At 47.3% G+C, this 15,422-nt stretch overlaps 1 protein-coding gene across 1 annotated transcript; it reads left to right on the forward strand.

The window, feature by feature from the left end:
- Positions 1 to 1,706: 1,706 nt before the first annotated feature.
- Positions 1,707 to 14,977, forward strand: CYB5B (cytochrome b5 type B). Its single transcript, XM_072872251.1, has 5 exons — positions 1,707 to 1,984; positions 10,647 to 10,775; positions 11,327 to 11,353; positions 13,240 to 13,271; positions 14,269 to 14,977. Exons 1-5 carry the CDS (start codon positions 1,826 to 1,828, stop codon positions 14,357 to 14,359), a joined length of 438 nt encoding a protein of 145 aa, XP_072728352.1. The 5' UTR covers positions 1,707 to 1,825; the 3' UTR covers positions 14,360 to 14,977.
- Positions 14,978 to 15,422: the final 445 nt, after the last annotated feature.

Genomic DNA, 15,422 nt, shown 5'->3' on the forward strand with positions numbered 1-15,422 from the left:
TGCACCTTGATCCCCATTTCCTTGTACAAAGCCAGCAGAACACAGCCAGGATAAGCCAGTGTATGAAAAACAGCTGCCATGCCCGGAATTTCAGCCATTTGCAAAGGTTGTGCATTACAACAGTAATTGGATTAGAGACTATGGTTGGCAGGCACCACTGGAGCGATTTCTTTCTCTTCAGTAATAACAGATACCCTTCTTTCTTACCAGAGAGTGACCTAGAAAATGTGTTTGACATACAGCCTTGGATCTTCAGGGAGCTAACCTGTCTTTGTACTGAAGTGGATGTGGACAGATAGCACGGTTAGTTACCATAACATCTTTGAGCTGATAAATCTCCCAGACTGTACCATTAGGTATGTCTCATTCCCACAGAGATCCCAGCTTAGCGGCAAGCCAGGTACAGGTACCTGCTTCACTTGAGCTACGTTTAAAATCCCAACTGTAGCAAACGGCACAGATGTTCAAATTCTGCTCAAATTCGGCCTGCTCAAATTCTCTTTCCATATACCTTTAATCTTCAGCCAGTGTTGGTAATAGTGTTAGCACTTCTTACAACATAGGGCATTTCTGCCTCCTCAGCAGTTATGTTAAAACAAACAGTCCACTGTCCAGCGTTATACCTGCACTGCAAGCATAACAAAATAAATTCCACAACCACAAACGCGAGTTCATGAATGAAAACCATCAGGTTTACAAGTTACTCGGGTTCCTGAGCTTCCAAACAATCTCTCTGTCCCTAAACCTGTTCAACGTGGCTGGCAGGGAAGAGAGAACTTACCAAGTGACTCACAACAGATCTGCACATGAACACTTTCCTTTAGAAACTGATACAAATGCAGCACGCTGAGGACATTAGAGCACTGGCTCACTTTAAAGATCTGCAAGATGGCCATCTATTTTATATACAGGCAGAAAGAATCAAAACAAAAGGAGCAGTAAAAAAGCTGTTCCAGTTAGCAGTGGAATCAAAAGCCCACCAAAGGAGCATTACAGCTCAGCCAAGGGACCCTGACAAATTCTTGCTAGCATACATCCTGTATGCTTTCTGAATAAAACAGCCGCTCCCTGTGACTCCCTGTCCCCGCACCAACCACGGATCCCTGGCACTGCTCATTCGGCAGCACCGCACCATCCTTCCAACCGTGTTTGCTACAAGAGACAACCCGAGGCGGCCTGTCGCAAACGTCCGCTGCTCGGCTCTGGGAGGGGTGCTGCAGCCCCGACCGCAGGTGGGTCAGGCGAGCTCAGACGGTCCTTGACAGGAACAGGCGCTTCCCAGGAGATCCCGGTTTCCACAGAAGTATTTCCCTTCACCCGCCCAACAGGCCCGACCGGGAGAGTTACCAGAGGCCAGGGACGGACACCGGGCACTGCCCCGGGCAGGCCACTGACGGGCACCTCGCTCTCCGGCAGCCGAGGCGGGGTAGGGCAGCAGAGCCGCCGACGCCCCAGCTGCCCGCCAGCCGCGTCCCGGGGGGAGCCGGGGCCGGAGCCGGAGCCGGAGCCGGAGCCGGAGCCGGAGCCGGAGCCGGAGCCGGAGCCGGAGCGGGTCGCGGCGCCTGAGGCGAGGCGAGGCGAGGCCCAGCGCCTTCCCGCCCTGTCGCTCTGGCCGTTCCCTATTGGCCAGCGCCTGGCGCCGCGCCCTCCCATTGGCTGCGGCCGGCGCCAGCAGTGGCCCCACCGCCGGTGCCGCTCGCTCCTCATTGGCCGACGGACTCAGCCGGGAGCCGCCGCGCGCCGTTAGCGATCGGGGGCGTCCGCCATCGCTACGGCGGCTGCTGTGGGCCAAGCCCCTCGTTCCGCGAACCTGCCGGCGGCCAGCATGGAGCCCGGGGAGCGCACAGAGGCCGGGGGCTGCGCGGCGGCGGAGGAGACCGGGCCCGTCTTCACGCTGGAGGAGGTGGGGAAGCGGAATTGCAGCCGCGAGGCCTGGCTGGTTATCCACGGGCGCGTCTACGATGTTACCCGCTTCCTGGAGGAGGTGAGGCCGGGCGGGGCGGGGTCCCGGCCCGTCCCCTCAGGGGCCGGCGTGGGAAGGACGGGGCCTGTGGGGGCTGAGGGGAGGAGAGGGCCTGGGGGCTGAGAGAGGGAGGAGAGGGCTTGGGGGGCTGAGGGGGGAGGAGAGGGCCTGGGGGCTGAGGGGGGAGGAGAGGGCTTGGGGGGCTGAGGGGGGAGGAGAGGGCCTGGGGGCTGAGAGAGGGAAGAGAGACCTGGGGGCTGAGAGAGGGAAGAGAGACCTGGGGGCTGAGGGGGAGGAGAGGGCCTGGGGGCTGAGGGCATCGGGGAGGGCCTGGGGGGGCTGAGAGAGCAGGGAAGGGCCTGGGGGTGCGGGGGTGGTGAGGGAGAGGGACTGGAGGGGTGGGAGTAGAGGGGGCGGGAGGGGTGCCATGGGGGGCAGAGAGCCCGGGGTGGGCGGCTGCAAGGGGAAGGAAGGGGGTGAGTAGGCCCCCGGGGGGGCTCCTGTGTCCCTGAGGCAGCTCTCTGGCCCCAGGCTGTGGGGCCTCAGCGGCCCAGCAGTGCCCAAAGGAGGGGTCCCAGGAGACCCGCTGGTCTGTTGGCCACCTGTACGGTTTATATGCTCAGGACAGCTCCTACCCCTGCTCAAAGACACCTGCAAGAAATGGGAGAGTGATGGCAGGTCGTGTTGGCAAAGGCCAGCGGAGTGCAGGGGTTGTGCTTTTACCCGTTCGAGTCAACTTCTGTTTTCATAGGAAATCTGTTCAGGCATGCCTTACACGGGAGGTGCAGCTCTCCTTAAGCCACGTTACTTCAATTCTGGTCTTGTAGGGTAAACAGTGTCGGCTAGATCAGTAGTTTAAATTCAATGTCTCCAGGGACACCCCAGAACTTAGAGGAGAAAGTAATGGTGATTCAGTAGGCAAGCATCAGCTGCACTACTGCCTTCCCAGAGGTGACCATGCACGAGTGATTTGGAAGTGAAGCCGTCTCTGCTGCGCAATCTCCAATTCTCTTGGATGAGGGAACAAAAATTGCTTCTAGACTCAATGCTTTTGACTTCCATTTTTGAGAAGGTTGAGAGCGGTATCATTAGTGTTTGGAGCTGAAAATAGAGGGGGAATAAATGGTAACAAAATTTCAAAGGGTTTTTATCCCAGCTTAAAATAACACCAAAGCCTTTGTAGATCTAGAGGGTAATGTATGAAAGTTAGTCTGAGTCAGCTCTAAAAGAAGAGCACTTCACTGAAAGTGCGCATGTTGCTGCTTGCTGGTTTTGCTTGTCAAAATTAAACTCTGATTTTCCTCCAGGCATATATGATTAAAGCATGTCTGCAATGTACTCGTAACATATAATGACCTTAGTGAGGTGTAGAGGCTTATCAGATAGGAGGAGAGAATGATAACCTGGCAGCTTTTTTTTACAGTGGCCTGACAGCTGGAAGTAGTGGCTTTCTGTGTAGCTTTTGGTATTTATTTACAGAGTTGGATACAATTGATTTTTTTCATGGGATCCAGCATCATAATGCTTCGTTCAGAATCTGACTTGCGCTTTGAGTCTTCCCCCCAATGTTTAAGAGAGCCTCTCAGGTATTTCAGTGAACAGATTAGGGAGTGTCTTTTACTACGGTGGCTTGAGCTGGCCTTTGTCTTAGCCAGTTCTGCACTGTTTATAGCTTTTACAATGAAAAATCTTGCTTTCACAGTACCATAAATGGATCCTGGCTGCTTGCTCCTTTGCTCACCAGTGTCTGCTGTTGGTACTCCAGCGGTGTTTCCAGATGCCTCTGTGTTAGGTGCAGGATCTGAAAAGCAGCCTGCTGAGCAGCTGCTATTCTTGGGTCTTTGATACTTGAGAGACTCTAGGCACCCAGTACGCTGGAAAGAAAAGTACGTGGGGCAGTGGGATGGTGCCTGGTGGAAGCACGGCAGTTTGGAGCAGCAGTGGCATGAAGAATTGTCAGCTGATGCTCAGCTGTTTGTTTCACAGGAGAGCCTGCAGGTCTGGCTGAGGTGAGGGACTGGCTGCACATTTAGTTGCATACATCTACAACAAGATGCAAACTGTACTGTAAAGAGTTTATTGTTGGGGTGGGAACGAGAAGACAATTGTATTGAGTGTGACTCTTAACTCAGGAAGCTGTTAAATGGCAGAGCTCTCAGCAGAATGAAGGTACTCAGATTCCTATTCCAGGGTTAGTTCACAAGACCAGGAGTTTTCCAGCTGGTACGTGAGGATTGTTTGAGCAGCTGACTGCCTCCTTCGACATGCACGCCCCCTCCAGTGTTTGGGCTCCCTGGCACTAGGCCAAACCTGTCATCTGGCATCTGTCAAATGCCTGAGAGTGCAGTGGAGTACAAAGTTGTGGGCCCAACTACCTCTGCTGATCAAATGAAACGGGCAGGGTGGCGGGTGTATTTTGAAGAACGTTTGTTACTCCACTAGTTTCTGAAATCTTTCATGTTTGCCTGCATCTAAAAGTCTAGTACAAGAACCAGGGGACATCAGAGAAGCTGGCTGGAGCCAGGTTCAAAACAAACAAATGGTGTTTCTTCATGCAACAGGGAGCAGACCAGTGGAACTCCTTGCCAAAGGTTGTTGTGGATGCAAGAAGGTTAAGTAGATTCAGGGGAAGACTGGGCAAAAAGGTGGAAAAGCAATTAGCTGCTGGTTTCTAAATAACAAAATGCTGTGGGTTTAGGAAGAGCCAGAAACGGCTGGAGGTTGGGACAGTACTTGCAGAAACTGCATGCCTTTGTCTTACACTTGCCTCCATGTTCCAATCATGGTTGCTGCTTATTGCTTTTCAGACTTAAAAGTTAGAAAAATGTTTTCAAGACATTTACCCCGGTGTGAATGGTGCTGTGTTTCAAAGCACGGACGCTGCGTGGTGGTCACAGTCTTCACCTCGGCATTCTTTGTGTAAGAGAGCGTCTGGGATGTGCTCCCTGGGACACCTTCAGTATTATAAATGAGCCCAGAAAAACGCTTCCCCACCCCGCCCCAGCCAGCCAGGTTTAGCAGTGCCCTAAATGTTACCTTGAGATGATATTTCACATCGCCCTTTCCAAGCCCTTTATCCCATTTGTGTTTTTCTGACATGAAAAAGATCTCCTTGGACTAGGGGAAGGAAGAAGAATAAGGGTACTATTTTACCTGTGCCAGCATGGCTGACACAACAGTCTGCTATGTACACCCCTTGCTGACGCACTGAAACTTGTAAATGTAGATCAAGGCCTAATTTATTGGCAAAAATAAACTTTATATCTGTTACCCCACTGTAATCAGTTGAGTAACAGGGGAACAATGTGTAGCTGATGGGAAGCAGGAGTGTTTGTCTTGTTTAAAAGTTACAGTTGTCTGATAAACTGTTTTGCTTTAGAGCTCTGAGTCGCTGTAACTGCAGCTATCAGGGTTTCAGTGGGTAGTATTTCCCCTTGATCCTGTGTAGTCACTGAAGCAGTGTCGAATTGTTGCCTTTTCTGGCCTTTGGTCACAGATTATTTGAACAGGACTGCTGAATTCCACTGGAGCATTACCTTGGAGTGATTGTGTAATCTCAAAGAAGCCTCACTGCTAAAAGATTGTCGAATTTTGCTTCACGATTCCTGCAAACTAGGTACAGCAGGTCAGACATTAGCTAGCCAACTCCAAATCTGTATGTTGTTTGAAGCATAGATCAGTTTAAATTTCCAATTTACTTTGTTATCTACTGTGTAATAGGAGCAACAATTAAGACATTTATCACATAGCAAAAGTCTACTGAATTATTAGAACGTGAACAAAATGCAGGAGATGTGCAAGGACAGCAACCGAAAATTCATAGATGTGTCTGAGAGACTGCAATCTCTTGTGCTTCAGAAAGCCTGTAAGTGCCTGAAATGAAGTGTGATTATTTGAAATCTGAGATAGCTTTATGGCGATAGTATAATTTTCTCCCAAATCTAGGTAACTGGACGACCAGAATACATGTTATTACTCCTGACTGCAGTAGTCTAGCAAAGCACGTGTAGACTATGGCTAGAGCAAAAAGGGCTGGCTGCTCAGGTAGGTGAACGATGAGTGAGGAAGCAGGGGAAGGCAGATGTACCTCCCTGAGAGGCTTATGAGGTCTGGTACTGCTCACACTTACACCCTCACCACACTGGTATTAAAATCTGTGGCTTTTAATTTGTGCACAATCTGTAATAGACTGATTTTCACAAGCATTCTTATGATAGAGGGACATGGTTTATCTCTATTTTTACATATGGCTAGAAGAGTTTGGAGATACATGTTTCTTCAGTATACCCCTTTGTTATCTGAGTCCACAAGACGCAGCAGCCACCACCACGTTGTGTCTTGGCATGCGCTGCTGCTTCTGAGACCCGTGATAAGCGTAACTAGAAATCTATTTGAACCAGTTTCCAAGTGGAATGAGCCTGGGTTGTGACAACTCTAACCCAAGCTGGTCAGTTGGTTTCAAGTATAATGTTCTTCAAACTATGTTTCAAAAGAAGGAAATTTTCTACTACTGACAGCTTCTCTTTAAAATTAGATGGTTCTAACAGAAGTTACGCTCTTTCCAGGCAAGTATATAGCTAAGGTGGGGTCTGTGCTCGGAAGAGCTGGTAGTTAAGAGCATTATCATTGAGATGAGAGTGAAGAGGAGGGAAGTATCAGATGGTTGCTTACACCAAAGAGGCAGCAAGCTTTTAGATTCTTGCCTCCTTCCTGCACCAGCAGTAGGAAACCAATATTGAAAACCCTTCTTTGTCTTTCTGCATTTAATTCCTGCGTACTCTGGTGTATCTGAAACCAGAACTCTGTGAGGGAGAAGGAGGAATGTCAGAGATCTGGTTTTGCTCATGCTGACTTGCTCCAGCTTTGCAGAGATGTTTTTGGGGAAATCTGTTCCGTGTCTTAAAACAAGCTTTGAAAGATGTGTGGTTGACAAACACCATTGGCTGCTTGTCCTTGTTTTTTGCCTTGTATGGTACTGGCACATTATTACTGCACAGTAATACTCTTCCCTTTCCTGGCTTATTTCTCTAATACTGGGAGCTAGGAATGAAAGCTTTTGCATCCCTCCTCAGCCTGATGATCTTGTCTTACCTGATCCAGCAATCTAATTAGTTGTAGAGCTTAGTGGTGCTTCTGAGCTCATTTGTGGTTTACAGTGGGTCTCTTAACAGCAGTTGCCAGCCAGACGTATGCAGACAGGCGGAGTTGGTGAAGAGGCAACTCTGGGCTCTCACCTTCTGCAGTGAGTTTCTGTGTTGCACTCTCAGAAGCCTTTGCTGCGTGCCTACGGTTCTGACTTGCTGCTGCTTTTTGCTCGCTCTGTATCACTTCTAAAGGCTACGCAGATAGAGCATCTTCTGAGGTCTCATGAATAAATACGACCTTGCTGGCTGAACACAGAAGATGGACTATATGAGCTGCTAATTAGGGAGCAAGTCATCAAGGGCAAACTTTCTTTGCTCGCCACCGTAGAACATCAGTGACATTTAAAGTGAGCTTGGAGTGAATCTGGGGTTGCTCAACTCCCTGCTTCCGCTGTTCTTCTCTGGACCTGGTTTGGAATTCGGAGAACTTGATTCAAAGATCACGCTGAAATTATGCTTTTGAGAGCACCTGCTGGAGCTGTGAGTATTGCAGAGCATGAGGAAGTCTTGGGTTTTCTCCCCCCTAAATCTCCTGACTGTGGCAAGAGCAGGCTGGCCTCCCTTCTGCCCCGCCTGGGCCAGGGACTCTGGAGGGTGCCTTGTACTGGTGACGGCTGTTGTGCTTTCACTTCCAAATGACAGGGTTCTCCCTGTAAAACTGTTTTCTCTGCTCAGTGGCGTTGGTCATACCCTTCCAGAACTGGTGCTTCAAGACTCCTGACGTTGCTGTCAACATGTACTTTATTTATTGTGTATCCTGAAGGCTCCAGTGACAAAGAGGTTCCAGTTCTATTACTGTTGTTGAGGAAGACTTTTGAGGACTGGCACTTGGGCCCACCTCTCTTGTTCTTGTTTGCTTTTCTCTGTTTCTTTTCAGAAACAGACGTTTTTCAGCCATTGTTTCCTCTGGAAGTACTTCCCCCCTCCCCCCCCCCCCCCCCCCAAGTTTGCAACACTTTCAGTTTTCATGTTTTCCTGCAGGAGTTGGAGCTTTGAGAAGTTTTGTGGCAGAGTAAATGACTTCCTGTATAAATAGTCTGGTTTTACGTTTGCTCGGGTATGACAAGGTAGGAATTGTCTGGCTGCAGTTGTGGTTGTCTAGACTAGGGAGTCCTTTCAGAAATATGCCAAAATGTTTTGAAGTTTTTTCTTTTGGCTTGGCGATTACAGTGAAGGACAGATGTGCGTGAATAAATAATTCTTTTTCTTACTTGTGGATTTAGCACGTGCATAGAAAGGCTTCAGACCCAAAGATGTAAAGAGGAGTGAACTTTACTGTTCTTCTTGTCTCCTGTACTTTACCGTTCTTCTCGTCTTGTGTATGTGCAAAGACTGAAAGCCAATATCCACTGCATGTTCCCTGTTACTGCCAGTTTTGTTTGCCCTTTTAGGGTGGATGATTAGGAAAGCAAGGTTAGCTTCTTAAAATTCAGTTCTGATGTTTTTCCATCTGAAGAGGGATTTCTGGTGAGGCATCCCTAAGGAGTTCTTCTGGAAGGCTGAAAGTAAATGGCCAGCTTTTCATCCCCTAGCTTCTGTGGATCTTTGCAAGCATGCTTATCAAATAGCTGAAAATTGGACAGTTGTTCTGAGTAGTGTGCATAGACAATATACAGCATCCGACCACTGCAGCCAAGTCTGAGAGTGTGATCTAAGGGGCGCAGGAATGATCTAAAGGGTGGCCTTGCTGCAGCCTGTGTTCCCGTTAACTCCCTTGCGTGAAGACACATGCATCCAGCTCTGTAGTGAGCTCATACACAGCTACCCCAGCAGATAATCGCTTCCTTTTCTTTTTTTTTTGTAGGGTGGGTTTTCTGCTAGGGTAGTCCCTGATCCGACTCCCTCTGAGATCAAGTGAGCCTGAGGGTTGGTGTGGAAGAAATGGCAGCAAGACCTGTAGCCAGGCATGGAGGGAATGAGCAGAGTGGAGCCTCGCTTGGTTTTACAGCTAAGGCAATCTAATAACTGACTGCTAACCACACTGTGTCCTAGGACTGCAGACTTTGCCCTTCGTGGCTGCTGAGAAAGCTCCACGTTGATTTTGTTACATACCTGGACAATAAAGGGATTTATTCAGAATAAAGAGCTCTGATATGAGGATTGCAGAATTGGCTGCAGCAACTCACTGGAGTAAACAACTGGACTGTTTTTGTGTCCATAGTGAGTATGTTTGGTATGAGGTGTGATAGTCAAGTGGGACTATTTAGACTTTTGGCAGCAAAAACAGACAAGCTGAAGGAAGAGGGGCAATGACAACTGTTCTGCGTCTGTGGGAAGGAAAAGGCCATTACAGCGAAAAACAGGTGTGTTAGTCCTTTGATCTGAAATTTAGTCTAACATCTCTTCTCCAGTTCCAGGCTTGTAGCTGTTAGAGGCATTTCAGGCAGCAGTGAACAAGTCTCATCTTCGCAACTAGTGCATTTACTGCTTGTTGCCTGATGCTCTAGAAAACTGGGTTAGTCCCTGTGTGTGCACTCAGAAGCCTGACCACTTTACTGGTTTAGCTGATAGTTTAAACTCAACTATTTGTTCACACTCACGCTGTAAAGAGATTGTACTTCGCTGGCTTTGTGGTAAGCGCTTTCCATTGCCAATCTGTTTCGGGAATTATGGCACTGACAGTGCTAGAGAAGAGCCCAGCCCTTCAAGGAAAACAGAATTGCTCCAGGGTTTTTTGTCAGTTCGTACCGCTTGGTCTGACAGTTGTCAGGGACCGTCTGCCACCAACAGAAATGCCAGTGTCGTTGTGGAGCGTCCTGTGGATTTGATACTTCTGTTGGCGTAACTTCTGAATCTCTGAAATCAGTATATGATGTCAAACAGTATAATTCTTCGTGACGCTTTTTTTTTCTCTGGTTGTTGAGTGGTTGTACACTGGATCAAGTTCAGTATTGTTGGGGCTACACTAGAGTCATAGCTTCTTATGCCACAAGAAAATATGATGCATTTCTCCTCTGTTCTTCTCCATTCCTCATTGCACAGCTATGTGCAGAGAGAGGCTGTCAGCTAAATACTATTATTTTTTGTAGTATGTGAAGAAGTAGCATATCCGTTCCTCCGCTGGTGTCTGTAAAGGCAGTGTTGTCTTGTGCTTCACTAGCAGTTGCGTAGCCTCAGGAAAGTTCTTGAGAAAATCATGCAGGAGAGGCTCCTCTGCAAGCAAGGGAGTCTGATTTATGCAGTGAAGCCCATGGAAAGCTACATGAGGATATCCTTTTTGTATTATTTTCTTGCCCAAATCCGTTACAGAATCACAGAAGGGATAGCTTGGCTGTGGGGGGCAAAGCTGTGCTTCCCTGTGTGTGTTGGGGATTCGGAGGATTTTTATTATGCAAGGTGCTTTCCAGGCTGTGCAGCACACATTGTTCTCTGTGAATTCCTGCAGGAGAGGTTGGACAATTGAATCTTTGGAAGATTTTATTGATTACGTTGGTTGGAGGCATCCGTGATGAATGGAAGAGGTTGGAAGGAAGGCTGCTGACACTCTTGGTACCTTTTTTGCATCTAGCCCTTTGCTCATCTGAAGTCTTCTCTTCCAGCATCCAGGTGGAGAAGAGGTTTTGCTTGAACAAGCTGGTAGAGATGCCACAGAGAGCTTCGAAGATGTTGGGCATTCCACAGATGCCAGGGAAATGCTCAAGCAGTACTACATAGGGGAGATCCACCCGGTAAGGACCAGCTGGCTGTGACAGCCTCTTTCAAACACAGGATGGGACTGTCTAAAAGCGTGACTCTCCTTTGTGTAACGCACTAAACACATACACCAAGATGTCTTGTGAAATAAGTAAGTAGTTAAGGGTTTTAGGCAGCCTCTGTGCTGTCCAGGATTTCTGTTGAGGAAAGAGGATCTCTGTTGAGGAAACAAAACTAAATTATTCTTCTCTTTCCACCATTCAGAACAGATTTCTCACTCCAATTAAATCAGGGGCACTTAAAGAAGCTAATCTAATCGGTTCCCTCCTTAGCTGGTGGTACCATAACTTCCCCTTGCCTTGTAATTTAGAGTTCAGGAGGGTGAGAGATCATAGGGGCACGGCACAAACACCGGCTTCCTGCCTGCTACAAAGACAGTGCTGAAGGAACGACTGCTTTGAAAGCTGAGTCCAGGCAATTACCCCTATGATGAGGACTGTGTACAGAACAATTCCCTCATAAAGACTGTAGGTTTCTCTTGATGTCAGTGCTTATCTTTTTCTCTTCATTTTTTACCCCTTAACAGCACGATCGTAAAAAAGAAGGTTCTAAGGTAAGCTATTAGTGTTTTACTTTTCCGTTTTAATTTAATGCTGTGGAAACGATATTATGCTCACAAAATGAACAAAGAAGTTGTCGCACAGCTTTTTTTTTTTTTTTTTTTTCCTCTCTCCTGTGGAGCTTGTGGCTTTATGTTTACACAAACTACAGTAATGAATAAATCTTCCAAGCAAATCATACCTTTTTTTTTGTTCTGAAGCTCAGCAGTCACCTCGCTGTGAAATTGGAAGTGGTTTTTTGTGCCCTCTCTCCCCTGACATCAGCAATGTTATTTCCACACCTTGAGCCACCGACCGTTTTTTTGCATTACTCGCTATATCCTGACCACTGAACTGTTAGTGTTGTTACATTCAAGCCAGGAGACAGGCACAGCCATTGTGGGGTTGGCTGCAAAACAAGAATTCTCTGTTAACTGCCCTAGTAATCATTGGTGTTGCTAAAAACTCAGGTACTCCTGGATTAGAACAGGGCACAGTGTTGCAAAAATGCCTTTGAAATGGATGGGGAGAGGGAAATGGTAATAAATAGAATCCCATCTGAGAGGTAAACATGTGCCTTGCAGCTGGCTCCTCTTCTTGCTTGGCTTGAAGGCTTGGACCAGGCGCAGCTCTGCCTTCAACAACCTTTCATTAGATGTTGTTTGAAGCAGGGCCACTTGCAGAGTAGCAGGAATCAAGAAGGAAACTCAACAGAGAGGGCAGCGGCTGAAGCCCCTGGGAGTCTTTGCTTGCTGTAGTCAGTCATAGAAAGAATAACTCAGGCTGGGTAAAGCCTATGCTTAGTTTTAACACGGGACTGCATGATTATGCATATATTCACCTTAAAATTTATTGTTTGGTTCAACTCCCTTTCATAAACAGAATCACATGTCTAAAATGTGCATAGAAATAAGTAGTAATCTGAGTAGCTCCCTTGGATATGAGTTAAATATTTTTTTTCAAATATTTTTCTCTTCTGAGGAGAAAGTCCATTGAGTTATGTACAGCTAAGGTCTTTCTCCAGTGTACAACATCTGTTTTAAAAGCAGGCCCAAGTATAATTTAAAAATAGCAGCGAGAGATAGAAGTCAGCAATGTAAAAAATAAATAGGGGGGAACTACAAAAAAAAGTTGTACATGTATACTCTTGTGACGCAGCTCAGAGGTAGCTCCCCACAGATAAGCGTCAATGTTTAGCATCCACTGAATGCATTACGGCAGAAAAGCAAGCACTGAGGCTCTCAAGAAATGGAGATAATTCTGTTTAGGATGGGCAGGAAAGGTGACTTTTGGCTGGTAGGTATTGATTAAACTGGAGAGCAGCACCAGCCATCGAGGAAGAGGCTATATAGTTGATGAAAGCCTAAATGAGAATTTCGGCTGACTGGAAAAAGTATTTAAATTCTCGGAGTTTTATGAAAGGAGAAGTATAAAAGTTTGGAAATGGGTTGCGTGCAAGGGAAGAGTTGAAGAGAACGTTGTGGTTGTATGCTTCAGTGGTCAGGCGGCAGGATGGCAAGCGGGGACGTGGGCAGGGGTTTGGAGAGGGACCATATCGAAAGGGCTAGCCGTATCAGAGTGCCAGTTATCGTCCGTAGCATATAAGACGAACAGACTGGTTTGCAAGGTAATGAGCAAGACCTTTTTTTGAGAAAGGTGCAAATTCCAGTGTGAAGTTGAGCACTGGGTGGGAGGGATTGGATTGATGGAAAGAATGTGGAGGTGAGGATGAGGGCAAACATCCCCAGAAACATCTGCAGTTGTGACAGAGGGTGTTTGGGAGAGGAGGGGAGGGTTATTTTTCCTCCGTATTTGTAATCACATGTTCAGTCATGTAGTCTTATTAGCACATGTTTAATGTTTCTTTTTTTCCCTGCTAACTCCCTCTTTCCTCCTTCAGGATCCAAGTATGACATCCTCAGGCCAAGCAAGGTATAGTATCCTCTTAAAATAAGAGTAAGAAATTGAGGGGCTAGGACTCTCCGTTTGTAGAACTGCATGTTAACTCTAACGGGCAGGAAACAAAACCCGGGGCTATTACTGCCCTCTCCTTCCAGCCAGCAGATAGACCAAAGCAAGCTGCCAAACTGCAGCGCACCGAGTTAGCTGCCAGGGCGTGCACCTCCCCTGTTGGATGTGGAGACACAGCTGGTGGCACGAAGTCCCCTGCTCCGCGCTGGGCAGAACGGGCATCCAGGTTTTTCGTATCTTGAATCCTCCGGCCCACGTGTTCATGTTACACAAGTATGGCTGCAGGCCCTTCGCACTACAGTGATTATTTGGGTGGTCGCTGCAGGCCACGGGGTGATGCAACGCAGCGATGTGCATTTTTTTTGGAGGATCTTTACCGTGACCAGCCCCGTTTAGTTGAAAATCCGGGAGTGCTTATAACCAGAACAGGGCCCTAGTCTTTCGTAGCTGATGCAGAACGTTTTTGCTAAGGAGGCTGCTGAAGGTGAGCCTGTGGCCTCTGGTTTATGAGTGAGGAAGATTTATTGTGGGATAGCTGTAGCAATTTCCATTCTTGAGTCAACTCAGCTGTTTGTATAGCACAAATTACAGTCTGACTTATTTAAGGAAAAAAAAAAACAACAACCCAACAATCAACAACAAAAAACCCAAATTGGTTTCTGTATGTGCCAGGCTGGAAATTTCAGCAATTCAGCTGCTATTTTATAAGCCACCAAGCCACCCTTGCAGGCGCAGGGGCCTCTCACAGGGGCTGGGCAGAGCACCGAGCACGGCGACGGCTAGAGCTGCCAGGGCCCCTACGGTTGCTCTGTGAGCTGGTGGGAGACAGGTCCCGCGAGTTCCCTAGATGAAAACAGACACGTAATAAGTGATGAACATCTCGAATGAATTGTTAACTTGGTATTTTCTTCTGGTTTATGTTGTGTGGTTTGTTTTGTTTTGTTTTTTCTCCCCATAGTTTCTGGTCAACATGGCTAATCCCCATCTTTGGAGCACTGGTCGTAGGTTTAATGTATCGCTATTACATGTTGGATGGGAGAACCTCTTGAGCTGACCTTGCTGGGACCTCAGAAAGCCTGAAAGAGAGGGTGTGAGAGAGAGTGCATGCATGCAACATGTGGAGTTCTGCTTCCCTTAACTTTTTCTGCCTTGCTTTTAGCTTTGAGTCTGTCAAGTGATGTTGATATCCATGGGACCAAGCTAATACCAAACTCTGTCTATCCTAACTCTGGGACCTATGGACCTGTCGTATTTTCCTCTCGTGGTGGCAGGGCAAGTGCAACTTCCCAGTATTCTCTTACATTTGTGTGTGGTCTCCCTCGTGTGTGCGTGCTCGTGCGCTCGCTCTCTCACTCTCTCTTGCTCTCTGAAGTAAACCACAGACAACCTTTTTCTTTCAATGCCTTTTCGTTAAGCCAGACAACGTGAAACAGCTGCTAGTGAGCCTGTGGATTTGCCTCAGTCCTTCACATAGCATTGTCAGAAATAAACTCCAAGTTGTCTACAGTCCTTTCCAGAAAAGATGTCCGGAGATTTGGTTCCGCAGTAACTTTCCCAGTGCATGCAGGCGACACTAATTGGAGCAGCAGGAAATTGTTAGCTTTGCTACCTCTTTCTGTACGTGTCTGTTTTTAACGGTTAAACAAATATAAGTATTTTAAAAGCGATTCTGTTCATTTTGTAATATTTGTACTTGTCCCTTTAAAATGTATATTCTGTGAAACAATTTATACTGTGAATCCTGGTGTGTTTGAGCGCTTTTGTGCCGTGTATGGCAATGCCAGAAATGGGAACCGACATGTGGCTTCTCAAAATGCAGATTTTTCTTTCTCCCTGAGGTCTCGGTCCGACACGTATTGGAAACAAAACTCGTTTTTACTTACTGTGAATGTGCACCAGATGGGGGGGGGGAGAAACCAAATAAAATCCAGTCTCTTCTCCCTAAATGAAAAGGGAAAAGAAATCCATTTGGGATTTATGCATAATGCTGTTTTTGTCTTGGAACAGAGGAGGTTATTTCTCTCTTCTGTTTTTGTGTGACGTGTAGTTGACCTCCAACAGTGCAGAGACAATGTAAGGTATGCTTCGTGCATTGAGGCATGAATCGTTCTA

The sequence above is a fragment of the Ciconia boyciana genome, chromosome 9, assembly GCF_034638445.1.
Source record: "Ciconia boyciana chromosome 9, ASM3463844v1, whole genome shotgun sequence".
NCBI classification, from domain to species: Eukaryota; Metazoa; Chordata; class Aves; order Ciconiiformes; family Ciconiidae; genus Ciconia; species Ciconia boyciana.

Excerpts from the sequence above, each read along its gene's own strand:
- CYB5B (XM_072872251.1), top strand. The coding sequence starts at position 1,826 with ATGGAGCCCGGGGAGCGCACAGAGGCCGGGGGCTGCGCGGCGGCGGAG. Across the intron at positions 10,776-11,326 it reads ACATAGGGGAGATCCACCCG|CACGATCGTAAAAAAGAAGG; the intron begins GTAAGGACCAGC and ends ACCCCTTAACAG. Across the intron at positions 11,354-13,239 it reads GTAAAAAAGAAGGTTCTAAG|GATCCAAGTATGACATCCTC; the intron begins GTAAGCTATTAG and ends TTCCTCCTTCAG.